Below are 26,822 nucleotides of genomic sequence, written 5' to 3'. Positions count from 1 at the left end.
GTGCAGAGACTGCACAAAATCAGTTTGCACAGCTCTGCTACACATGCGATTGCACACTTGCACAGCTAAAATACACTCCCCGTGTAGGCGGCCACTATCTGATCTCGGCAGTGCAAAAATCGCCTGCTAGCGAACAGGTCTGAATTACCCCCCAATGTTAGGACTCGCACTAGGGAACGTTGAATAACACTAGTTAAAGAGTAGACAAAACAGCATACTTTGAGCCTTAAAAACACATTCATTAATGCACCTGAAAGGTTTGCTGTTGGTTGATGTACTATGTACTCAATGACTTCTCCCATAGAATGTTATTATACTATAACTATTAACTGAAATTAATTAAGCTTTCCTCCCCATGATGGGTTTGTAGTCCTTTTGACATAATGTATCGTCTCTATATGGCTAGTGCCTCATGCTGTGAGTTCTTCATGTCTCTCCACTGCCTCCCACATATCTTCTGCTACTGTCTCCCTCATTTCCAACCCCCTGCTCCTGCGCAGCTTTCCTCATACTGCAGTTACCCACTTGTTCTCCATCACCCCCAACCCTCATATTTTGCAATATATTTGCCATAAATATCATATCATTTTTATTATATAGTCGTGTCTATGTTGTTCATACTGCCTCATACTGCTCTAATGACAGTTTGGGATTTTTTTCAATAAAAAAGTTAACAGAAACAAAACATACTTTATACAATTAGGGGAGTATCCAATTAGCCGCAATAACGCGATCACTGTTAATGTTATCGCACAAAAAATTAACTTATCGTACCCAGCATGCTCCCGTTTTTCGCCCCTAACCTAGTCTAAAATGTTGAAAACGGGATTCGAAAGATAACTCTAGCCGGCAAAAGCGGTGATATGTATAGGAGAAAATGGGGAAATCTGCCTGTACCCACCAAAAAGCCAAACTAATATAGAAAAACATTATAGAAGTCTATTAGTGCCCATAATAAATTAGTTGGTGTCATTAAATTGGATCAAATTGCTGTTATATGCATTTCTTATATTTGTGTCATTTAAGGGGACTGTACCTCCCCAATATCCATCACTTTTCATTTTTTGAACGCAAAAATGACATGTCATTATTGGCTAATTAAAAATATGATTTTACTTACCGATAAATCTATTTCTCGTAGTCCGTAGTGGATGCTGGGGACTCCGTCAGGACCATGGGGATTAGCGGCTCCGCAGGAGACAGGGCACAAAAATAAAGCTTTAGGATCAGGTGGTGTGCACTGGCTCCTCCCCCTATGACCCTCCTCCAAGCCTCAGTTAGGATACTGTGCCCGGACGAGCGTACACAATAAGGAAGGATATTGAATCCCGGGTAAGACTCATACCAGCCACACCAATCACACCGTACAACTTGTGATCTGAACCCAGTTAACAGTATGACAAACGTAGGAGCCTCTGAACAGACGGCTCACAACAATAACAACCCGATTTTTTTGTAACAATAACTATGTACAAGTATTGCAGACAATCCGCACTTGGGATGGGCGCCCAGCATCCACTACGGACTACGAGAAATAGATTTATCGGTAAGTAAAATCTTATTTTCTCTAACGTCCTAAGTGGATGCTGGGGACTCCGTCAGGACCATGGGGATTATACCAAAGCTCCCAAACGGGCGGGAGAGTGCGGATGACCCTGCAGCACCGAATGAGAGACTCCATGTCCTCCTCAGCCAGGGTATCAAATTTGTAGAATTTAGCAAACGTGTTTGCCCCTGACCAAGTAAATGCTCAGCAAAGTTGTAAAGCCGAGACCCCTCAGGCAGTCGCCCAAGATGAGCCCACTTCCTTGTGGAATGGGCTTTTACTGATTTTGGCTGTGGCAAGCCTGCCACAGAATGTGCAAGCTGAATTGTACTACAAATCCAGCGAGCAATCTTCTGCTTAGAAGCAGGAGCACCCATCTTGTTGGGTGCATACAGGCTAAACAGCGAGTCAGATTTTCTGACTCCAGTCGTCCTGGAAACATATTTTCAGGGCCCTGACAACGTCAAGTAACTTGGAGTCCTCCAAGTCCCTAGTAGCCGCAGGTACCACAATAGGTTGGTTCATGTGAAAAACAGAAAACACCTTAAGGAGAAATTGAGGACGAGTCCTCAATTCTGCCCTGTCAAAATGAAAAATTAAGTAAGGGCTTTTATATGATAAAGCCGCCCATTCTGACACACGCCTGGCTGAAGCCAGGGCTAATAGAATCTTCACCTTCCATGTGAAATATTTTAAGTCCACAGTGGTGAGTGGATCAAACCAATGTGACTTTAGGAAACTCAAAACAACATTGAGATCCCAAGGTGCCACTGGGGGCACAAAAGGAGGCTGTATATGCAGTACCCCTTTTACAAACGTCTGAACTTCAGGCACTGAAGCCAGTTCTTTCTGGAAGAAATTCGACAGGGTCGAAATTTGAACCTTAATGGACCCTAATTTTAGGCCCATAGACAGTCCTGTTTTCAGGAAATGTAGGAAACGACCCAGTTGGAATTCCTCTGTAGGGACCTTCTTGGCCTCACACCACGCAACATATTTTCGCCAATTGCGGTGAAAATGTTTTGCGGTTACATCCTTCCTGGCTTCGACCAGGGTAGGGATGACTTCATCTGGAATGCCCTTTCAGGATCCGGCGTTCAACTGCCATGCCGTCAAACGCAGCCGCGGTAAGTCTTGGAACAGACAAGGCCCCTGCTGGAGCAGGTCCTTTCTTAAAGGTAGAGGCCACGGTTCTTCCGTGAGCATCTCTTGAAGTTCCGGGTACCAAGTCCTTCTTGACCCATCCGGAACCACGAGTATCGTTCTTACTCATCTCCTTCTTATGATTCTCAGTACTTTTGGTATGAGATGCATAGGAGGGAACACATACCATGACTGGTACACCCACAGTGTTACCAGAGCGTCCACCGCTATTGCCTGAGGGTCCCTTGACCTGGCGCAATATCGGTCTAGTTTTTTGTTCAGGCGGGACGCCATCATGTCCACCTTTGGTTTTTCCCAACGGTTTACAATCATGTGGAAGACTTCCCGCTGAAGTCCCCACTCTCCTGGGTGGAGGTTATGCCTGCTGAGGAAGTCTGCTTCCCAGTTTTCCACTCCCGGAATTAACACTGCTGAGAGTGTTATCACATGATTTTTCGCCCAGCGAAGAATCCTTGCAGTTTCTGCCATTTCCCTCCTGCTTCTTGTGCCGCCCTGTCTGTTTTCGTGGGCGACTGCCGTGATGTTGTCCCACTGGATCAATACCGGCTGACCTTGAAGCAGAGGTCTTGCTAAGCTTAGAGCCTTGTAAATTGCCCTTAGCTCCAGTATATTTATGTGGAGAGAAGTCTCCAGACTTGATCACACTCCCTGGAAATTTTTTCCTTGTGTGACTGCTCCCCAGCCACTCAGGCTGGCATCCGTGGTCACCAGGACCCAGTCCTGAATGCCGAATCTGCGGCCCTTTCATAGATGAGCACTCTGCAGCCACCGCAGAAGAAACACCCTTGTCCTTGGAGACAGGGTTATCCGCTGATGCATCTGAAGATGCGATCCGGACCATTTTCCCAGCAGATCCCACTGAAAGGTTCTTGCGTGAAATCTACCGAATGGGATCGCTTTGTAAGAAACCACCATTTTTCACAGGACCCTTTGTGCAATGATGCACTGATACTTTTCCTGGTTTTAGGAGGTTCCTGACTAGCTCGGATAACTCCCTGGCTTTCTTCTCCGGGAGAAAACATCCTTTTCTGGACTGTGTCCAGAATCATCCCTAGGAACATTAGACGTGTCGTCGGAAAAAGCTGCGATTTTGGAATATTTAGAATCCACTCGTGCTGTCGTAGAACTACTTGAGATAGTGCTACTCCGACCGCCAACTGTTCTCTGGACCTTGCCCTTATCAGGAAAGCGTCCATATTTCTTTTAGGAAGAATCATCATTTCGGCCATTACCTTGGTAAGGACCCGGGGTGCCGTGGACAATCCAAACGGCAGCGTCTGAACTGATAGTGACAGTTCTGTACCACGAACCTGAGATACCCTTGGTGAGAAGGGCAAAATTTGGACTTGTAGGTAAGCGTCCCTGATATCCAGTGACACCATATCGTCCTGGTTCGCTATCACTGCTCTGAGTGACTCCATCTTGATTTGAACCCTTGTATGTAATTGTTCAAATCTTTTGGCTTCAGTACCACAATATAGTGTGGAATAATACCCCTTCCCTTGTTGTAGGAGGGGTACTTTGATTATCACGTGCTGGGAATACAGCCTGTGAATTTTTTTCCAATACTGCCTCCCTGTCGGAGGGAGACGTTGGTAAAGCAGACTTCAGGAACTTGTGAGGAGAAGACGTCTCGAATTTCCAATGTACACCTGGGATACTACGTGTAGGATCCAGGAGTCCACTTGCGAGTGAGCCCACTGCGTGCTGAAACTCTTGAGATGACCCCCCACCGCACCTGAGTCCGCTTGTATGGCCCCAGCGTCATGCTGCGGACTTGGCAGAAGCTGTGGAGGACTTCTGTTCCTGGGAATGGGCTGCCTGCTGCAGTCTTCTTCCCTTTCCTCTAACCCTGGGCAGATATGACTGGCCTTTTGCCCGCCTGCCTTTATGGGTACGAAAGGACTGAGACTGAAAAGACTGTGTCCTTTTCTGCTGAGATGTGACTTGGGGTAACAAAAGTGGATTTTCTAGCTGTTGCCATGGCCACCAGGTCCGATGGACCGCCCCTTTATACGGCAATACTTCCATGTGCCGTCTGGAATCTGCATCACCTGACCACTGTCGTGTCTATAAACATCGTCTGGCAGATATGGACATCACATCTACTCTTGATGCCAGAATGCAAATATCCCTCTGCGCATCTCGCATATATAGAAATGCATCCTTAAAATGCTCTATAGTCAATAAAATATTGTTCCTGTCAAGGGTATCAATATTTTCAGTCAGGAAATCCGACCAAGCCCCCCCAGCGCTGCACATCCAGGCTGAGGCGATTGCTGGTCGTAGTATAACACCAGTATGTGTGTATATACTTCTTAGGATATTTTTCAGCTTCCTATCAGCTGGCTCCTTGAGGGCGGCCGTATCTGGAGACGGTAACGCCACTTGTTTTTATAAGCGTGTGAGCGCCTTATACACCCTAAGGTGTGTTTCCCAACTCGCCCTCACTTCTGGCGGGAAAGGGTATACCTCCAATAATTTTCTATCGGAGGAAACCCACGTATCATCACACACTTTAATTTATCTGATTCAGGAAAAACTACAAGTAGATTATTCCCACCCTACATAATACCCTTATTTGTGGTACTTGTAGTATCAGAAATATGTAACACCTCCTTCATTGCCCTTAACATGTAACGTGTGGCCCTAAAGGAAAATACGTTTGTTTCTTCACCGTCGACACTGAAGTCAGTGTCCGTGTCTGTGTCGACCAACTGAGGTAAATGGGCGTTTTTACAAGCCCTGACGGTGTCTGAGACGCCTGGACAGGTACTAATTTGTTTGCCGGCCGTCTCATGTCGTCAACCGACCTTGCATCGTGTTGACATTATCACGTAATTCCTAAATAAGCCATCCATTCCGGTGTCGACTCCCTAGAGAGTGACATCACCAATACAGGCAATTTGCTCCGCCTCCTCACCAACATCGTCCTCCTACATGTCGACACACACGTACCGACACACAGCACACACACAGGGAATGCTCTGATAGAGGACAGGACCCCACTAGCCCTTTGGGGAGACAGAGGGAGAGTTTGCCAGCACACACCAAAAACGCTATAATTATACAGGGACAACCCCTTATACAAGTGTTTTCCCTTATAGCATTTTCACATATGTAATCATATCGCCAAATAAGTGCCCCCCCTCTCTGTTTTAACCCTGTTTCTGTAGTGCAGTGCAGGGGAGAGCCTGGGAGCCTTCCTCACAGCAGAGCTGAGCAGGAAAATGGCGCCGTGTGCTGAGGAGAATAGGCCCCGCCCCCTAAACGGCGGGCTCTTCTCCCGGAGTTTGTGAGATCTGGCAGGGGTTAAATACATCCATATAGCCTCAAGGGCTATATGTGATGTATTTTAGCCATAAAAAAGGTATAATACATTGCTGCCCAGAGCGCCCCCCCCAGCGCCCTGCACCCTCAGTGACCGCTGGTATGAAGTGTGCTGACAACAATGGCGCACAGCTGCAGTGCTGTGCGCTACCTTATGAAGACTGAAAGTCTTCTGCCGCCTGTTTCTGGACCTCTGGACCTCTTCAACTTCGGCATCTGCAAGGGGGGTCGGCGGCACGGCTCCGGGACGAACCCCAGGGTGAGACCTGTGTTCCGACTCCCTCTGGAGCTAATGGTGTCCAGTAGCCTAAGAAGCAAATCCATCCTGCACGCAGGTGAGTTTACTTCTCTCCCCTAAGTCCCTCGTAGCAGTGAGCCTGTTGCCAGCAGGACTCACTGAAAATAAAAAACCTAAAAACTTTTTCTAAGCAGCTCTTTAGGAGAGCCACCTAGATTGCACCCTGCTCGGACGGGCACAAAAACCTAACTGAGGCTTGGAGGAGGGTCATAGGGGGAGGAGCCAGTGCACACCACCTGATCCTAAAGCTTTATTTTTGTGCCCTGTCTCCTGCGGAGCCGCTAATCCCCATGGTCCTGACGGAGTCCCCAGCATCCACTTAGGACGTTAGAGAAAAGTAATTAAAAACTTCAACGTGCCTAATTAGTCATTCAGGGGGGTGTCCAAGTGGTTCAGAACCAAACCCCAGCATTTTTATCTTAAAATAGGGATTCTTCACTACTTCTCACCAGCTCTGAGCTGGTGAAGAGAAAATAAGAATTTACTTACCGATAATTCTATTTCTCGGAGTCCGTAGTGGATGCTGGGGTTCCTGAAAGGACCATGGGGAATAGCGGCTCCGCAGGAGACAGGGCACAAAAAAGTAAAGCTTTACTAGGTCAGGTGGTGTGCACTGGCTCCTCCCCCTATGACCCTCCTCCAGACTCCAGTTAGGTACTGTGCCCGGACGAGCATACACAATAAGGGAGGCATTTTGAATCCCGGGTAAGACTCATACCAGCCACACCAATCACACCGTACAACTTGTGATCTAAACCCAGTTAACAGTATGACAACAGAAAGGGCCTCTTAAAGATGGCTCCTTAACAATAACCCGAATTAGTTAACAATAACTATGTACAAGTATTGCAGATAATCCGCACTTGGGATGGGCGCCCAGCATCCACTACGGACTCCGAGAAATAGAATTATCGGTAAGTAAATTCTTATTTTCTCTATCGTCCTAAGTGGATGCTGGGGTTCCTGAAAGGACCATGGGGATTATACCAAAGCTCCCAAACGGGCGGGAGAGTGCGGATGACTCTGCAGCACCGAATGAGAGAACTCCAGGTCCTCCTTTGCCAGGGTATCAAATTTGTAAAATTTTACAAACGTGTTCTCCCCCGACCACGTAGCTGCTCGGCAGAGTTGTAATGCCGAGACCCCTCGGGCAGCCGCCCAAGATGAGCCCACCTTCCTTGTGGAGTGGGCTTTTACAGTTTTAGGCTGTGGCAGGCCTGCCACAGAATGTGCAAGTTGAATTGTGTTACAAATCCAACGAGCAATCGACTGCTTAGAAGCAGGTGCGCCCAACTTGTTGGGTGCATACAATATAAACAGCGAGTCAGATTTTCTGACTCCAGCCGTCCTTGCAATGTATATTTTTAAGGCTCTGACAACGTCCAACAACTTGGAGTCCTCCAAGTCGCTAGTGGCCGCAGGCACCACAATAGGTTGGTTCAGATGAAATGCTGATACCACTTTAGGGAGAAAATGCGGACGAGTCCGCAGTTCTGCCCTATCCGAATGGAAGATTAGATAAGGACTTTTATAAGATAAAGCCGCCAATTCAGATACTCTCCTGGCAGAGGCCAGGGCTAGTAACATAGTCACTTTCAATGTGAGATATTTCAAATCCACCTTTTTCAATGGTTCAAACCAATGGGATTTGAGGAAATCTAAAACTACATTTAGATCCCACGGTGCCACCGGAGGCACCACAGGAGGCTGTATATGCAGTACTCCCTTGACAAAAGTCTGGACCTCAGGGACAGAGGCCAATTCTTTTTGGAAGAATATTGACAGGGCCGAAATTTGAACCTTAATGGATCCCAATTTGAGACCCATAGATAATCCTGATTGCAGGAAAGTAGAAAACGACCCAGTTGGAATTCCTCCGTCGGAACCCTCCGATCCTCGCACCACGCTACATATTTTCGCCAAATGCGGTGATAATGTTTCACGGTGACTTCCTTCCGTGCCTTAATCAAGGTAGGAATGACTTCTTCTGGAATGCCTTTCCCTTTTAGGATCTGGCGTTCAACCGCCATGCCGTCAAACGCAGCCGCGGTAAGTCTTGAAAAAGACAGGGACCCTGCTGTAGCAGGTCCCTTCTCAGAGGTAGAGGCCACGGTTCGTCCGTGAGCATCTCTTGAAGTTCCGGATACCAAGTCCTTCTCGGCCAATCCGGAACCACTAGTATTGTTCTTACTCTTCTTTGCCGTATGATCTTCAATACCTTTGGTATGAGCGGCAGAGGAGGAAACACATACACTGACTGGTACACCCAAGGAGTTACCAGTGCGTCCACAGCTATTGCCTGTGGATCTCTTGACCTGGCGCAATATTTGTCCAGTTTCTTGTTGAGGCGAGACGCCATCATGTCTACAATTGGTCTTTCCCAACGGTCTATTAACATGTTGAAGACTTCTGGATGTAGACCCCACTCTCCCGGATGAAGATCGTGTCTGCTGAGGAAGTCTGCTTCCCAGTTGTCCACGCCCGGGATGAACACTGCTGACAGTGCTATCACGTGATTCTCCGCCCAGCGAAGAATCTTGGCAGCTTCTGCCATTGCACTCCTGCTTCTTGTGCCGCCCTGCCTGTTTACATGGGCGACCGCCGTGATGTTGTCCGACTGAATCAACACCGGCTTTCCTTGCAGGAGAAGTTCCGCCTGGCTTAGAGCATTGTAGATTGCTCTTAGTTCCAGAATGTTTATGTGAAGAGACTTTTCCAGACTCGTCCATACTCCCTGGAAGTTTCTTCCTTGTGTGACTGCTCCCCAGCCTCTCAGGCTGGCGTCCGTGGTCACCAGGATCCAATCCTGAATGCCGAATCTGCGGCCTTCTAATAGGTGAGCCTTCTGCAACCACCACAGAAGTGACACCCTTGTCTTTGGTGACAGGGTTATTCGCAGGTGCATCTGCAGATGCGACCCTGACCATTTGTCCAACAGATCCCTTTGGAATATTCTTGCATGGAATCTGCCGAATGGAATTGCTTCGTAAGAAGCCACCATTTTTCCCAGGACTCTTGTGCATTGATGTACTGACACTTTTCCTGGTTTTAGGAGGTTCCTGACCAGATCGGATAACTCCTTGGCTTTTTCCTCTGGAAGGAAAACCTTTTTCTGAACCGTGTCCAGAATCATTCCTAGGAACAGCAGACGAGTTGTCGGGATTAAATGGGATTTTGGAATATTCAGAATCCACCCGTGTTGTCTTAGCACCTCTTGAGATAGTGCTAAAGCTGTCTCCAGCTGTTCTCTGGACCTTGCCCTTATTAGGAGATCGTCCAAGTATGGGATAACTAATACGCCTTTTCTTCGAAGAAGAATCATCATCTCGGCCATTACCTTGGTAAAGACCCGAGGCGCCGTGGACAATCCGAACGGCAGCGTCTGAAACTGATAGTGACAGTTTTGAACAATGAACCTGAGGTACCCCTGGTGTGCGGGGTAAATCGGAACGTGTAGATACGCATCCTTGATGTCCAAGGATACCATAAAGTCCCCTTCTTCCAGGTTCGCTATCACTGCTCTGAGTGACTCCATCTTGAACTTGAACTTTTTTATGTAGAGGTTCAAGGACTTCAGATTTAGAATAGGCCTTACCGAGCCATCCGGCTTCGGTACCACAAATAGAGTGGAATAATACCCCTTTCCTTGTTGTAATAGGGGTACTTTGACTATCACCTGCTGAGCGTACAGCTTGTGAATGGCTTCCAACACCCTCTCCCTTTCGGAAGAGACGGTTGGTAAGGCAGACTTCAGGAAACGATGAGGAGGATCCGTCTCTAATTCCAACCTGTACCCCTGAGATATTATCTGCAGGATCCAGGGGTCTACCTGCGAGTGAGCCCACTGCGCGCTGTAATTTTTGAGACGGCCCCCCACTGTCCCCGAGTCCGCTTGAGAGGCCCCAGCGTCATGCTGAGGTTTTTGCAGGAGCCGGGGAGGGCTTCTGTTCCTGGGAAGGAGCTGCCTGTTGGTGTCTCTTCCCTCTTCCTCTGCCTCGTGGCAGGTACGACAAGCCCTTTGCTCTCTTATTTTTGTAGGAGCGAAAAGGCTGCGGTTGAAAGGTCGGTGCCTTTCTCTGTTGGGGAGTGACTTGAGGTAAAAAAGTGGATTTCCCGGCAGTAGCCGTGGCCACCAAGTCTGATAGACCAACTCCAAATAACTCCTCCCCTTTATACGGCAAAACCTCCATGTGACGTTTTGAATCCGCATCGCCTGTCCACTGTCGTGTCCATAAGGCTCTTCTGGCTGAAATGGACATAGCACTCACCCGAGATGCCAGTGTGCAAATATCCCTCTGTGCATCACGCATATAGATAAATGCATCCTTTATTTGTTCTAACGACAGTAAAACATTGTCCCTATCTAGGGTATCAATATTTTCAATCAGGGATTCTGACCAAACTACTCCAGCACTGCACATCCAGGCAGTTGCTATAGCTGGTCGTAGTATAACACCTGCATGTGTGTATATATTCTTTTGAATAACTTCCATCTTTCTATCTGATGGATCCTTAAGTGCGGCCGTCTCAGGAGAGGGTAACGCCACTTGTTTGGATAAGCGTGTGAGCGCCTTGTCCACCTTAGGGGGTGTTTCCCAGCGCGCCCTAACCTCTGGCGGGAAAGGGTATAATGCCAATAACTTTTTTGAAATTATCAACTTTTTATCAGGAGCAACCCACGCTTCATCACACACGTCATTTAATTCTTCTGATTCAGGAAAAACTGTTTGTAGTTTTTTCACACCATACATAATACCCTGTTTTACGGTATCTGTAGTATCAGCTAAATGTAACGTCTCCTTCATTGCCAAAATCATATAACGTGTGGCCCTACTGGAAAATACGTTTGAATTTCTACCGTCGTCACTGGAATCAGTGCCCGTGTCTGGGTCTGTGTCGACCGACTGAGGCAAAGGGCGTTTTACAGCCCCTGACGGTGTTTGAGGCGCCTGGACAGGCATTAATTGATTGTCCGGCCGCCTCATGTCCTCAACTGACTGTTTAAGGGAAGATAAACCATCACGTAATTCCACAAATAAAGGCATCCATTCTGGTGTCGACCCCCTGGGGGGTGACATCTGCATATTTGGCAATTGCTCCGCCTCCACACCAATATCGTCCTCATACATGTCGACACCACGTACCGACACACACCGCAAACTCACAGGGAATGCTCTAATGAAGACAGGACCCACTAGCCCTTTTGGGGAGACAGAGGGAGAGTCTGCCAGCACACACCACAAAGCGCTATATATACAAGGGATATCCTTATATTAAGTGCTCCCTTATAGCTGCTTTAATATATATATATATATAGCCATTAATGTGCCCCCCCTCTCTGTTTTACCCTGTTTCTGTAGTGCAGTGCAGGGGAGAGACCTGGGAGCCGTTCTGACCAGCGGAGCTGTGACAGAAAATGGCGCCGTGTGCTGAGGAGATAGGCCCCGCCCCTTTTTCGGCGGGTTCTTCTCCCGCTATTTTTCCAGTCAGGCAGGGGTTAAATATCTCCATATAGCCCCTATGGGCTATATGTGAGGTATTTTTAGCCTTGTATAAGGTTTATATTTGCCTCTCAGAGCGCCCCCCCCCAGCGCTCTGCACCCTCAGTGACTGCCCAGTGAAGTGTGCTGAGAGGAAAATGGCGCACAGCTGCAGTGCTGTGCGCTACCTTATGAAGACTGAGGAGTCTTCAGCCGCCGGTTTCCGGACCTCTTCACGCTTCAGCATCTGCAAGGGGGTCGGCGGCGCGGCTCCGGGACCGGACTCCACGGCTGGGCCTGTGTTCGATCCCTCTGGAGCTAATGGTGTCCAGTAGCCAAGCAGCAAATCCACTCTGCATGCAGGTGAGTTTACTACTTTCCCCCTAAGTCCCACGTTGCAGTGATCCTGTTGCCAGCAGGACTCACTGTAAAGAAAAAAAACCTAAACTAAACTTTCTCTAAGCAGCTCTTTAGGAGAGCCACCTAGATTGCACCCTTCTCGTTCGGGCACAAAATCTAACTGGAGTCTGGAGGAGGGTCATAGGGGGAGGAGCCAGTGCACACCACCTGACCTAGTAAAGCTTTACTTTTTTGTGCCCTGTCTCCTGCGGAGCCGCTATTCCCCATGGTCCTTTCAGGAACCCCAGCATCCACTTAGGACGATAGAGAAATTTGTGATAAGCCCTATGGAGACTTATTGCCGGTAATAGCACACCGGCATTAGGTTATCAGCAGGCCAAGAATGAAGTCCTTAAAGTTCCCAGAGAACAATTGCTTTATAAAGTTCCTCAACAGCCACTACAATCACGGATTCCATTCGTCACTCATTTTTCAACAGCTAGCAAAGTCCTTCCACGTGCTACCAAAGGCTTAAGGCCCATAGTGTCTGGTGACAAAGACTTACCCTGTTTCAAAAACACCTCCCTGATGCCTAGTTACAAGAGGGGACCTAACCTTAGGGACCTTCTAGTGAAAACAAACATCACTCCATCTCTGAATGCCTCTACGCAAGTAAAGAAATCAGGATGCTACCGGTGTGCATCCTGTACCACTTGCAAATATTTGGAAACAGGTCATAATTTTAATAATCCACATACAGGCAAGCAATTCAAAATTAGACATGTGGTCACTTGTACGACACCATTTATTGTATATATCATCATCTGCCCATGTGGCTTACTATACGTCGGACAAACTATCAGAAACCTTAGAGACAGGATGGCGTTGCATAGATCGGCCATCAAGGCATCGCTTGATGGCAAACGCGTGGACCAACCGGTCGCACGCCACTTTAAATTAAAAGGCCATTCACTCTCTAGTTTGCGATATAAGATCATTGACCATATTCCGAGCCCTGTGAGAGGGGGCGACCGACACACAGCATTATCCAGATGTGAATCTAAGTGGATCTTCCTTTTGGATACATTGTCACCAAATGGACTTAATGAAAAATTCACTTGGAATGTGTTCCTGTAAATTATACCCACTGGTCCCATTTTCCTTTCTCCGTTCCTTCACCCCCCTCCCCTTCCATTCCAGCACCCCCTTCCTCCCTTCCTTCACCCCCGCCCCCCCCCTTTTTTCTCCCCCCCCCCCCCTCCCTATCTTCTCCCCCCCCCCCTCCCCCTACCGTTCCCCTTCATCCTCCTCCCGGTTTTTCCCCCCCTTCCCCCTCTGTGACGGGGTGCTGCAACCCAGCAGGGATCCATCCTGACTGCACATTACCGTTTGCTAGCCCATCCTGGCTTAATGTATTATTAGCTACTTTGTATGTATTATAATCTCTGTTAACATATGCTGCTATCACTATATATTTTTTCCTATATTTTTTCTATATGCCTTTACATCCTCTCAGAACCTTCAGCTGAGCCTCAACTTTTAACCTCTTACATGTTTTTAAAGTATCACATTTTCACCCACTATTCACCCTCTTCGGGTGTCATACATTTCGTTCATCACCCACATGACGTTCTTTGTTTACATTTCTCTTCAGATACGACAGGTCTCCCCGGCGCCTGCTTGCATCCCCGTTGCTAGGCAACGAACACGTCAGCTATGCGCCGCTCGGGCGCCGCACCCGGAAGTCCCGAACACAGACGCCGGGAACACCTGTCTCAGCACGGTTTTAAAAGGTGAGTTTTTCTCTTGGTGAGTTTGGTTCTCGCTGTTTTGCACATCACATTCTACATGGGTTAACTTACCTGAGGAAAAGGCTTGCTGCCTTGAAACGTCGTAAGACCTCCATGTTTCTACCATTGTTTGCACTTTTTTGTCCTGCCATGTTTTGCACATAAAAAAATTTTTTTCAAGTCCTTGGAGTGCCGCCTCTCGTCCTTTTCCAGATACACCTGAGCCACAGGTGGGGAAGGTATGGAATATAAATATATATATATATATATATATATATATATATATATATATATATATATAATATATATATATATATATATATATATATATACACACACACACACACACATACACACTTGCAAAGCAGTCGGCCCTCCTCAGATCTATCCACAACTTGCTCCGTGCCAGAACAAAATATTCACATAGATCCAGAAAAGAACGGCACTGGAGACAGCAATATGCAGAAAAGACTTGTATTCAAAGGCAACAGCCGTTTCAGGGCATCTGCCCCTTCCTCAGGCCCAATACATAGTAGTGTAAAAAAACACTTTTTGGAATAGACACGGTCCCTGCTGAAGCAGGTCCCGTCTTAGAGGTAGAGGCCACGGATCTTCCGTGAGCATCTCCTGAAGTTCCGGGTACCAAGTTCTTCTTGGCCAATCCGGAGCCACGAGTATCGTTCTTACTCCCCTTTGCCGTATAATTCTCAGTACTTTTGGTATGAGAGGCAGAGGAGGAAACACATACACTGACTGGAACACCCACGGTGTTACCAGAGCGTCCACAGCTATTGCCTGAGGGTCTCTTGACCTGGCGCAATACCTGTCCAGTTTTTTGTTGAGGCGGGACGCCATCATATCCACCTTTGGTTTTTTCCAACGGTTCACAATCATGTGGAAGACTTCTGGATGAAGTCCCCACTCTCCCGGGTGTAGATCGTGTCTGCTGAGGAAGTCCGCTTCCCAGTTGTCCACTCCCGGAATGAACACTGCTGACAGTGCTATCACATGATCTTCCGCCCAGCGAAGAATCCTTGCAGCTTCTGCCATTGCCCTCCTGCTTCTTGTGCCGCCCTGTCTGTTTACGTGGGCGACTGCCGTGATGTTGTCCGACTGGATCAACACCGGCTGACCCTGAAGCAGGGGTTTTGCCAGGCTTAGAGCATTGTAAATCGCTCTTAGCTCCAGTATATTTATGTGAAGAGACATCTCCAGGCTTGACCACACTCCCTGGAAGTTTCTTCCCTGTGTGACCGCTCCCCAGCCTCTCAGACTGGCATCCGTGGTCACCAGGACCCAGTCCTGTATGCCGAATCTGCGGCCCTCTAACAGATGAGCACTCTGCAACCACCACAGAAGAGACACCCTTGTCCGTGGAGACAAAGTTATCCGCTGATGCATCTGCAGATGCGATCCGGACCATTTGTCCAGCAGATCCCACTGAAAAGTTCGTGCGTGGAATCTGCCGAATGGAATCGCTTCGTAAGAAGCCACCATTTGTCCCAGGACTCTTGTGCATTGATGCACAGACACTTTTCCTGGTTTTAGGAGGTTCCTGACAAGTTCGGATAACTCCCTGGCTTTCTCCTCCGGAAGAAACACCTTTTTCTGAACCGTGTCCAGAATCATTCCCAGGAACAGCAGACGTGTCGTCGGGGTCAATTGAGATTTTGGAAAATTCAGAATCCACCCGTGCTGTTGCAGCACTACTTGGGTTAGTGCTACTACGTCCCCCAGCTGTTCTCTGGACCTTGCCCTTATCAGGAGATCGTCCAAGTAAGGGATAATTAATACGCCTTTTCTTCGCAGAAGAAACATCATTTCGGCCATTACCTTGGTAAAGACCCGAGGTGCCGTGGACAATCCAAACGGCAGCGTCTGAAACTGATAATGACAGTTTTGCACCACGAACCTGAGGTACCCTTGATGTGAAGGGCAAATTGGGACATGCAGGTAAGCATCCTTGATGTCCAGGGACACCATAAAGTCCCCTTCTTCCAGATTCGCTATCACTGCTCTGAGTGACTCCATCTTGAACTTGAATTTTTGTATGTACAGGTTCAAAGATTTCAGATTTAGAATAGGTCTTACCGAGCCGTCCGGCTTCGGTACCACAAATAGTGTGGAATAATACCCCTTTCCCTGTTGTAGGAGGGGTACCTTGACTATCACCTGCTGAGAATACAGCTTGTGAATGGCTTCCAATACCGTCGCCCTGTCTGAGGGAGACGTTGGCAGAGCAGACTTTAGGAACCGGCGAGGGGGAGACTTCTCGAATTCCAACCTGTAACCCTGAGATACTACCTGCAGGATCCAGGGGTCCACCTGTGAGTGAGCCCACTGTGCGCTGAAATTCTTGAGTCGACCCCCCACCGCCCCTGAGTCCGCTTGTAAAGCCCCAACGTCATGCTGAGGGCTTTGCAGAAGCCGGGGAGGGCTTCTGCTCCTGGGAGGGAGCTGCTTGGTGCACTCTCTTACCCTTTCCTTTGCCTCGGGGCAGATATGACTGTCCTTTTGCCCGCTTGTTCTTATAGGAACGAAAGGACTGCGGCTGAAAAGACGGTGTCTTTTTCTGTTGGGAGGGGACCTGAGGTAAAAAGGTGGATTTCCCGGCTGTTGCCGTGGCCACCAAATCCGATAGACCGACCCCAAATAATTCCTCCCCTTTATACGGCAATACTTCCATATGCCGTTTGGAATCCGCATCACCTGACCACTGTCGCGTCCATAAACTTCTTCTGGCAGATATGGACATCGCACTTACTCTCGATGCCAGAGTGCAAATATCCCTCTGAGCATCTCGCATATAAAGAAAAGCATCCTTTAATTGCTCTATAGTCAATAAAATACTGTCCCTATCCAGGGTATCAATATTTTCAGTCAGGGAATCCGACCAAACCACCCCAGCACTGCACATCCATGCAGAGGCGATGGCTGGTCGCAGTATAACACCAGTATGAGTGTATATACTTTTCAGGGTAGTTTCCAGCCTCCTATCAGCTGGATCCTTAAGGGCGGCCGTTTCAGTAGACGGTAACGCCACTTGTTTTGATAAGCGTGTGAGTGCCTTATCCACCCTAGGGGGTGTTTCCCAGCGTGCCCTAACCTCTGGCGGGAAAGGATATAATGCCAATAACTTCTTTGAAATTAGCAGTTTTCTATCGGGGTTAACCCACGCTTCATCACACACTTCATTCAATTCCTCTGATTCAGGAAAAACTACAGGTAGTTTTTTCAGACCCCACATAATACCCCTTTTTGTGGTACTTGCAGTATCAGAGATATGCAAAGCCTCCTTCATTGCCGTGATCATATAACGTGTGGCCCTACTGGAAAATACGTTTGTTTCTTCACCGTCGACACTAGATTCAGTGTCCGTGTCTGGGTCTGTGTCGACCGACTGAGGTAAAGGGCGTTTTACAGCCCCTGACGGTGTCTGAGACGCCTGGACAGGTACTAACTGGTTTGCCGGCCGTCTCATGTCGTCAACTGATTTTTGTAACGTGCTGACATTATCACGTAATTCCATAAACAAAGCCATCCATTCCGGTGTCGACTCCCTAGGGGGTGACATCACCATTACCGGCAATTGCTCCGCCTCCACACCAACATCGTCCTCATACATGTCGACACACACGTACCGACACACAGCAGACACACAGGGAATGCTCTTATCGAAGACAGGACCCCACTAGCCCTTTGGGGAGACAGAGGGAGAGTTTGCCAGCACACACCCAAGCGCTATAAATATATAGGAACAACCCTACAGAAGTGTTGTTTCCTTTATAGCAGCTTAATATATCAATATCGCCAAAAAAGTGCCCCCCCTCTCTGTTTTTTTACCCTGTTTCTGTAGTGCAGTGCAGGGGAGAGTCCTGGGAGCCTTCCTCGCAGCGGAGCTGTGCAGGAAAATGGCGCTGTGTGCTGAGGAGATAGGCCCCGCCCCCTATTTCGGCGGGCTCTTCTCCCGGTGTTTGTGAGACCTGGCAGGGGTTAAATACATCCATATAGCCCCAGGGGCTATATGTGATGTATTTTTAGCCAGAACAAGGTATTATCATTGCTGCCCAGGGCGCCCCCCCCCCAGCACCCTGCACCCTCAGTGACCGCTGGTGTGAAGTGTGCTGACAACAATGGCGCACAGCTGCAGTGCTGTGCGCTACCTCATGAAGACTGAAAAGTCTTCTGCCACCGGTTTCTGGACCTCTTCACTTTTCGGCATCTGCAAGGGGGTCGGCGGCGCGGCTCCGGGACCGGACTCCATGGCTGGGCCTGTGTTCGATCCCTCTGGAGCTAATGGTGTCCAGTAGCCTAAGAAGCCAATCCATCCTGCACGCAGGTGAGTTCACTTCTTCTCCCCTAAGTCCCTCGTTGCAGTGAGCCTGTTGCCAGCAGGACTCACTGAAAATAAAAAACCTAATAACTTTTTCTAAGCAGCTCTTTAGGAGAGCCACCTAGATTGCACCCTGCTCGGACGGGCACAAAAACCCAACTGAGGCTTGGAGGAGGGTCATAGGGGGAGGAGCCAGTGCACACCACCTAGTCCTAAAGCTTTTATTTTTGTGCCCTGTCTCCTGCGGAGCCGCTAATCCCCATGGTCCTGACGGAGTCCCAGCATCCACTAGGACGTCAGAGAAATATATATATATATATATATATATATATATATATATATATATACACATATATACATATATACACACACACACACACACACACACACACACACACACACAATAGTACCCTTATCTTGAGCCAAACTCAAAGCGGCACAACGGGGGAGAACTCTGTTGAAAGATCTCTAAAGAATACAAGATACAAACAAAATTCCCAAGTGCGCTATATAGGAACGTCTTTACGGTAATTTTTCCAATGTTGTTTCCATAGGTGTAAGTTGGATATTGGAGAAAGTTTGTGACCGGGAACCTGTAACGGACACCCCTCACCAAATGGTCACCCAAACAAGAGGCCCAAGGCCAATTAATAAAAGATTATTTTAATAACATTCATTTGAACAAATGCAATTTTTACATAGTTCATCATGTAATGAGTATACAGATAGTAAAAATAAATGTCAGTAAGAAAAGACAACCACTGCGTTTGTTGAATAATTTGAACTCTAGATACTCCCTCACCTTTTTAAGGTGTGAGCTCACAAGGGTGTATCTTCACAAACTAAGTAGGAAACTTCTGACTGACAAATTATATATATATATATATATATATAAAATTAATTGTCTAGACTAGAAACATATCTATGTAGATACATCTGGCAAAACTGTAAATTGGGAACATTGTTCAGAAACCAAAATAGTGGGGAATTTATGTAAACAAATGGGTTGTGAATGTACAGATAGCTGCATTTATTGGTATCCCCGTGTATGCTGTTGGAAGCAAAGGCCAAATGGTCCGTGATCAAGCTGCATTCAGTCCCACATATTCAATAAAAGGTTAGTAAGATGTAAAACCCATTACCTGTCTGAGAGTTGTCCGGAAATAAACGAGCCCGTAAGGACACCGGCAAAAAACAAAGACGTTGTTAGCGGCCCCTTCCAGTCATCTTCACAGACTATATTCCACTGTAAAATAAAAGCCCACATTTAGTAAAATACACAGCACACAGGTAAATGGCAGCAGTAGGTGAAGATAAATACACGCTTACTACAGCTGTAATTCTGCAGGTTAAAATTACGGACTGCATTCTGAAATGTGATCCGCCATCACACCTAGGATTGCCATAGAGGAGCACACAAAAAAATTCTGAGAGTTTTCTGTGAATCCAGGGGTAGCATGTTCACAAACTCAATATGGAGCTCAACAGAGGCTGCTGGAGAGTCATGATCATCTACGACTACAAGAGTTGTCTGCGACAGCAGGAGTGTTTTGACTTGCCGCAAGCTGAGTTTGGGAAGGAACCATTGTGTTTGAGTGGTTTGCAGAATTTCGGCACGGGAGGCGGTCCCGGGAAGAGGAGGAGTGCTGCAGCGACTTGTGTCCGCCATCGCTGAGGAGAACGTGGCTGCCATGCAGGCCATACTTGAGGTGGATGCCAGGGTACACGTGGCCCAGAAGGAGGCAGGTATCCGATTGGGATATTTCCACTTGATAATCCACGAAAAACTTGCCCTGAGTAAGATTTCTGCACACTGGGTCCACCATCAGCTGACTGAAGAGCAGAAGGAGGCTCGGGCGACTTTGTGCCACAACATGCTGGTCGCTTAAACACTGTCTTGGATATCATCAGTGCGATGAATCCTGGATCTAAAGTTTCAACTCTGAGACCAAACCACAGGCGACCCAGTGGACCCCAGTAGGAGGTGCTTTGCCACAGAAGTGGTCAAGCAGATGGTGGCTTTTTTTGTGGCCAAGACTGGTCATGTAGCTACTGTATAACTCCTGCAGCAGCACACCTTCACTGGGGACTGGTACACCATCCAATCCCTGACGCAAGTATTGAAAGCCATTTCCAGGTGCCGTCCAAGAATTTGCACTTGTGGTGCCCTTCACCACTGCAGCAATGCCCCTGCCCACAAGTCCAGGAAAGTGGAGAATTTTCAGGCCCATGAATGTATCCAGGAGCTTGGTAATTCGTTATTGAGCGCATGCAACTCCTCTGGTGACTCCTCTGGTGAATACTCAGAAAAAATTTAATGTTCATTTTGTTTGTAAATATAATGATTTTTGTGCATCCGGAAACTTATTGCATATCCCCGTATATGGCCAGTGTACATTGACTAATAGTCTCTCTATGGCCACTGGAAATGATGAAAAGCCTAATTTTTTTTGTTAATTTCTACAAAATAATGCTAACAATCTAGCACTCTAGATCAGTATTTGAGATATCTGGCATAACATGCAGTAAAAGGATGACATTTAGGAAAACAGTTATACAGGTAAGTGTATGGAAGGTGGTGTTCTAAGAAATCAGACATTTGCCTTTGTAAATAGTCCATATTAAAAAAAAAAAAAAAAAAGTCAGATCATTATCATCGTCATCATTTACAGTAAGATGCTAATCAGAAGTTCCATCAGTTACTATAATATCCTACTTCAGGGGATTTCAATTGAGGGCACATCCGTTCGCCTGGCCGAATATGCATGAGTTACTGCGCTTTACGGCAACGGGATACCCTATAGGGTAGCAATCACTTTTAAGCAAATTGGGGTGCGAATCAGCCAGGCGAAGGGTGTAAGAAGGGATGCCATTGCCCGCGTTTAAATGCAATTTGCCCCCTTTGCCCACAACTGAATTCCCCCCTTTGTTTCAATCAGCAACATCACTATTTCTATACACCAAACTGGATAACCCTGGTCATTACTGTCTCTGTTGCATTTGATTGCTGCAGTATTTTATATACTATGTTTAGAACATGACACATCAGGTGCCGACACTGGTTGGTTGGGGTATGGGGTAAATTTATCAAGCAGGTTAATCCACCAAAACATTAACTCCCAAAGAAAGAGTTGGTTGTGAAAGGTGAAATAGTTGAAATCACAGCTATCTTGTCTGCCCTAGCAAAAAAACAGAATACCTCTTCCCATGCTGACTGGGACATGTCAGGTGGGTATATGGGGCTGGAAAAAAAAAAAGTGTGCCCTTTATTAAATTATAGTGTTACCTATGCCCATGAATGAAATAAACCAACTGTGCTTCCTTTATATATTACAGTGATAATTATTCACCCTACAGTATATACATTTACATCATCTATGGGCCCCATTTGTTATTTTTTAAGACGTACATTTACACCCTTTATTATGCTGCCAAACCTGCATATTGATAAAAATACCCACTATCAGAGCAACAACAAATACTTGGACTTTCTGTCAGCAAATAACTGACTGTATAAATTATTAACTGAACCACTAGTTAGAATAAGACTCATTATGATTATACACTTACTGCAAAAACTACGAGTATCACTGAGTGCAAAAGAGGCCGAGAAAGAGCAATAAGTGTTTAATTATGTTGCTCTTCAGAGTAGTTTTACAAATGACATTCAGTTCTACTTTTTCTAGTACAAAATATTTAACAGTAATCAAAGATTAAGAATAAGAAGCAGAAATGCCGCTCATTTAAAAAAAAAAAAAAATGCAGGATTTATTTATTAAACTGCCTTTACAAACTATAAACCACCATATATTTGCCTTTGAAAAAAGGGCTACATTCAATCCTGATGGAAAACCTCTGAAAATAAACAAGTACATTATAAGTCAATACAAAGAGGAGAAAGATCTACATAACTTTAGAGACTTCATTTGTATTGTGTATGTGTATATATATTGCTGCTATGAAGTGCAGGGTGTGAGGGCATCACCTGGCCGTCAGTGCTGATGTGACTACCCCCTGCTGCCAAGCACCCCATCAGTGTAGGCATCAGGGCACAGGTCAGCCTGGCACACACATGCGGTGGGTAGTGCCCACTGGCTGCAGCGCTCAGTGACATGCCCTGTACACTCTCATCACATTTACATGAATGTTGGCATTTGCAGGTATAATGGAGAACCATACACTTACAACTCTTCTATATATCTAGCTCATTAACAAAAAAAATAAACACAATTTTGTTGAGATGCTTTTTCTACGTAGTGCCTACTTACTACCAGAAGAGGTCAGTGAAGCTATAGAAGAGTCATCTATTGCTGAGGAGACTCAAGTGTTGTGTTACAACACATGTGGGCTATAAAGGACCCTCCAGCTGCTATAGAACTACACACCCCAACATGTCCTGCCTATTGGCCACCCCTGTCTCACAAGCTGCAATACAGTTAGCCACAATTGCATTGGAGCAAAAATCTTATTGTCTTTTAGAATACAAACCAATGTCACAGCAGTAAAGGGCCATACACACTACACGACTATTCTGACCGATATGGCCGATAACGACAATTGTGAACGATAGTGTTCACAATCGAGTCTAGTGTTCACAAAGCGTCTAGTGTGTATGGCCCTGCAATCATCAATGCGTGCACCCACGCTCTTTGATTAAAGGTCGACTGATGACGGTGCAGCATGCTCCATGTGAGCAATGTCACTTGTGACATCGCTCATCATAGCATGTGTGTACAGAGCCGCGATGAGCGATGTTCATGATGTGACATTGCTCCTCCTCACGAACCCTCCCCGGCAGCGGCTCCATTCTATCTGAGCCACTGACAGGAGCTGCATGCCGCTCAGTCTCATTACCGCTCAGCGTCTCCGTCCGTCTTTATGTGATCGTTCATCGCTGGTGCCCAGTCGCTTGTGCATGCAGGCCAATATGGACGATCTCTTCCATATTTGCCTGCACTGCTATGGAGCCGGGTGATGGGGAGAGTGAAGAAACTTCACTCCCCTGTCACTGTCCCCTGCCGCCGGGTCGCCAGTCGGCCATTTCCGCCATCGGGCAGCTCGGCGGCGGATCTGTCAGTGTGTAGGGCCCATTAGTGTGTACACTCAATTTCTTTTTTCAGGGCTCTGCGAAGTTCAAGGGAAATTGCTCATCTTCCATATTGGTCAGGTCTTCCAGTATACTTGCCTACTCTCTAGGAATGGGTGGGAGGCTCCCGAAAATCAGGTGACCCTCCTGGCCCCCCGGAAGAGCAAGTAAGTCTCCCGATTTTTCAAGTTCCCCCTTGCCTGGCTGCCCACTTAGTGAGTAAAGTGGGCGGTCCGGGCAGTCGATGACCTGATCCTTGCTGAATCGCGTCATCATAGCCCCACCCCCTACTGTATAAATGCCGGTAATCGCGGCATTACAGAGCAGGGTGCGTGGCTTAAATTATGTGCCACAATAACCCCGCTCCGCCTCTGTCCCGCCCCCCTATGCACGTCATAGCCGTGCCCCGCTCCCCTGCTGAGCTGACCTGGCTGCTCTCTCCCGGAGAGAGCAGCTAGGATGTCAGCACGTATGCTTCTAGTGTGTAGGGCCCTTAAAACCCAACATTCAGTATTACTGCTAAGCAGCTTAACTGCCCTTCTCATCTCTCTCCAACGCTTCAGGTTTGCCGAACTGCATTGCTAAGCTATAGGGTCTGCCATCAAGCAGGCAAGTCATGAAGCCAATTCACATCATCACATGCCTTGATGGGCTTTACCAATGTGCAAGGGATGCAATTCTGTCCACGCCCAACTTGCGGATGGTAAACACTCGGAAGATGCTAAACACTTAGGAGGCAATGCATTTTCTTTTGGAATCTAAGAGGCAATGCGACTGGGGCGCAATATTAGTGCCCACAATCATATTGCAGAATGGGATTATTAAGAAGGGGTGCAACATTCTACACCCGCAGGGACAGGGGCACCAAAAGGAGATGATGAGCTCAGTGTGGTGCTGGGGCTCTTGTGCTGCCCTGCTGATCACACAAGCGCAGGGTTCTCTCCTGGCTAAGTCTGCAATGTATATCCCATCTTCAGCTGCAGGGGCTAATCTCTGGAATGCAAGCTTAGTAAAAAAATCTGGCAGCAAAGCATCCACATAGAAACCTATGGGGGTTGCAGCTTCTGGTGGGCATGGAAGGATTGGAGCATATATCGGAGATATCTACTGCAGTCTCTATGTGATACATTTGGGGGATACTAAATATTCCTGTGTTGGGGCTTTCCCTTTGCCCTCCAGGTCAGGGCGGACGGCAAATTTCTCTCTGCCAGATCTCCTGATGAGGCCCTACAACTGCTCCGTCAACTGAACATCTCCGGCCCCCCGGCCGCCTCTCAGCGACCTCTCCCAGTCAACACCTCCCCTCCCCTCACGGCCCCTTCTCCAGATTGGAACACAGTTGGAGCGGCATCAAGCGCCTCTCCGGATACATGAGCCGACATAGGCTGATGGCCTCGTAGGGATTGGACGCCCACACGGACTCTCAGTGAACCTAAGGGGGTCTGGCTGCGCTTTGCGGGGGTCCCCGTGGGGTGCAGGGCCCTCTATATAACTAATGTTTACTGTTTAATGCCATGTTGCATGTTGGGTGGGCGGGCCTTCTCGGGCCCCTGGGACAGGGGCCCCTCGCGGTTGGCCGCGGGGGCTCCTGCCCCGGGTGGCGCGACTGGACCGCGGCCTCATTTTGTTTCTCCCTTTTTTTTTTTTTTCTTTTTTTTCTTTTTCTTTCTTATATTAGTCCTAGTGTTACTATTGCGACCCTATGATCGCCATACCAGGTTTACCCTTGGTTCCTCTATGTCTGCCTTCCTCCCTCCCCCCCCCCCCCCCCTCCTTTCCCTGTTAGCTCCTTTTGCCTACTACACGCAATATATACACTTAAATTGATTCTGATCACACACGGGACCCGGCCTCCTCTCCGATCGGCTGGGTTCATTCACCCCCCATTCGACCTCCGAGGTCGACGTCGGACGAACTGGACCTGCAGGTCTATTTCTTCCTTGGGTCCGACTAGTGAGAATGGATTTTTTCTGTCTACTAGATACTGATACTTATGTCTGCCTGTTTTACCTCTGTTCTCCTACTCTCTCTCCTCTTCTTTCTCTGGTCTCCTTCCCTGTCCCTTCCCCTCTCACTCCTGGGGTCCCGCTGGTGCGCTCCCACATGAATAGAGCTCCGCTTTCATACCATGGTACTTAGAATAGTCACTTTGAACACGAAAGGTCTGAACAGCCCACGTAAACGTTCTCTCTTATTCCAGACCCTTAAGCAACTTAGAGGTGACATCGTATTTTTACAGGAGACCCACTTCTCGGGTAAGTTGCATCCAGAACTTAGATCAAAATCCTTCCCACACACTTTCCATGCTTGCGACCCCATACGCAAGAAAAAGGGGGTTTCTATACTATTTGCTAGCCACCTAGATTTCACCCCCTCTGAAACATGGAAGGACCCTGAAGGTAGATACCTGATGCTAGTAGGGTTATTAAACGGATCCCCCTACACTTTCCTGAATATATACGCTCCAAACCAGCTCCAGGCCCCTTTCTTCCACTCCCTAAATAGCCTGTTAGCCCTGCATAGACGCGGAAACGTGGTTTTAGGAGGAGACTTTAATGTGACTCTGGATAGTGCCCTGGACAGATCTAAACCTCTACCCAGATCTCTGCGTTCCTCACACTCGCGCAATGCAGCTGCTTTAAATCTCCTGCTATCACGACACCTTCTCTTCGACTCGTGGAGAGTGAAAGAGGCGAATGCTAAGGATTACACATACTACTCCCCTATATATGATGTTTACACAAGACTGGATATGATATTTCTAAGCTCGGAACCTGCTCAATGTATCCTTGACACCTCCATCCACCCCAGCACGTGGTCAGACCACGGTCCGGTTACTGTGGACGTCTCGGGTCCACGCCCTCCCGATCGCCACCCTGTGTGGAGGATGAATGACAGACTCCTTCTCAATCCCCAAACGAAAACTCACATAGCTGCGGAACTCTCCCACTACTTTGAGACAAACACATCCCCGTCTGTCTCGCCTATGTTATTATGGGACGCCCATAAGGCAGTAATCCGAGGTTGCTTGAACAGCGCCTCCTCCTATAATAAGAAGACCAGATCCAAACGCATCCGGGAGCTCTCGGACTTAGTCGCCTCCCTCTCACGGAAACACAAAACAACTGGCTCCGAAGCAGATCTCTCATCCTTGTCCACGGCCAGGGGGGAGCTGACCATGCTCCTGACGGCAAAAGTAGAATCCAGCCTGAAATGGCTCAATCAGTCCTTTTATGAAAAAGGGGATAAAGCTGATCGCCTGCTAGCCACTAGGCTTCGGGCTAAACTTGCAAGAAATAACGTTTTATCTATCCAGTATTCCCCTGGCAAGAAAACAGTTGATCCCAAACGTATTACTGAAACTTTTTCGCGCTTTTACGAAAAGTTGTACAATGCCCATAGGTCCACTCAATCGAACCCGGACTTTGTTGGGGCCATCCGTACCTTCCTATCCCA

General features: G+C 47.6%; 1 protein-coding gene across 1 annotated transcript in view; it reads right to left on the bottom strand.

Annotated features, from left to right (window-relative positions):
- LOC134933180 (solute carrier family 22 member 4-like) overlaps positions 1-26,822 on the bottom strand; it is a 265,361-nt gene that overhangs the window by 193,018 nt on the left and 45,521 nt on the right. The window contains exon 2 of the mRNA XM_063928193.1: positions 19,423-19,526. Within this exon, the coding sequence (XP_063784263.1) occupies positions 19,423-19,526 (104 nt within the window). The remainder of the gene's footprint in view (positions 1-19,422; positions 19,527-26,822) is intronic.

The sequence above is a fragment of the Pseudophryne corroboree genome, chromosome 6 (assembly GCF_028390025.1).
Source record: "Pseudophryne corroboree isolate aPseCor3 chromosome 6, aPseCor3.hap2, whole genome shotgun sequence".
Lineage (NCBI taxonomy): Eukaryota > Metazoa > Chordata > Amphibia > Anura > Myobatrachidae > Pseudophryne > Pseudophryne corroboree.
Note: the sequence above shows the minus strand (reverse complement) of the source record. Positions and strands in the feature narration are given on the sequence as shown.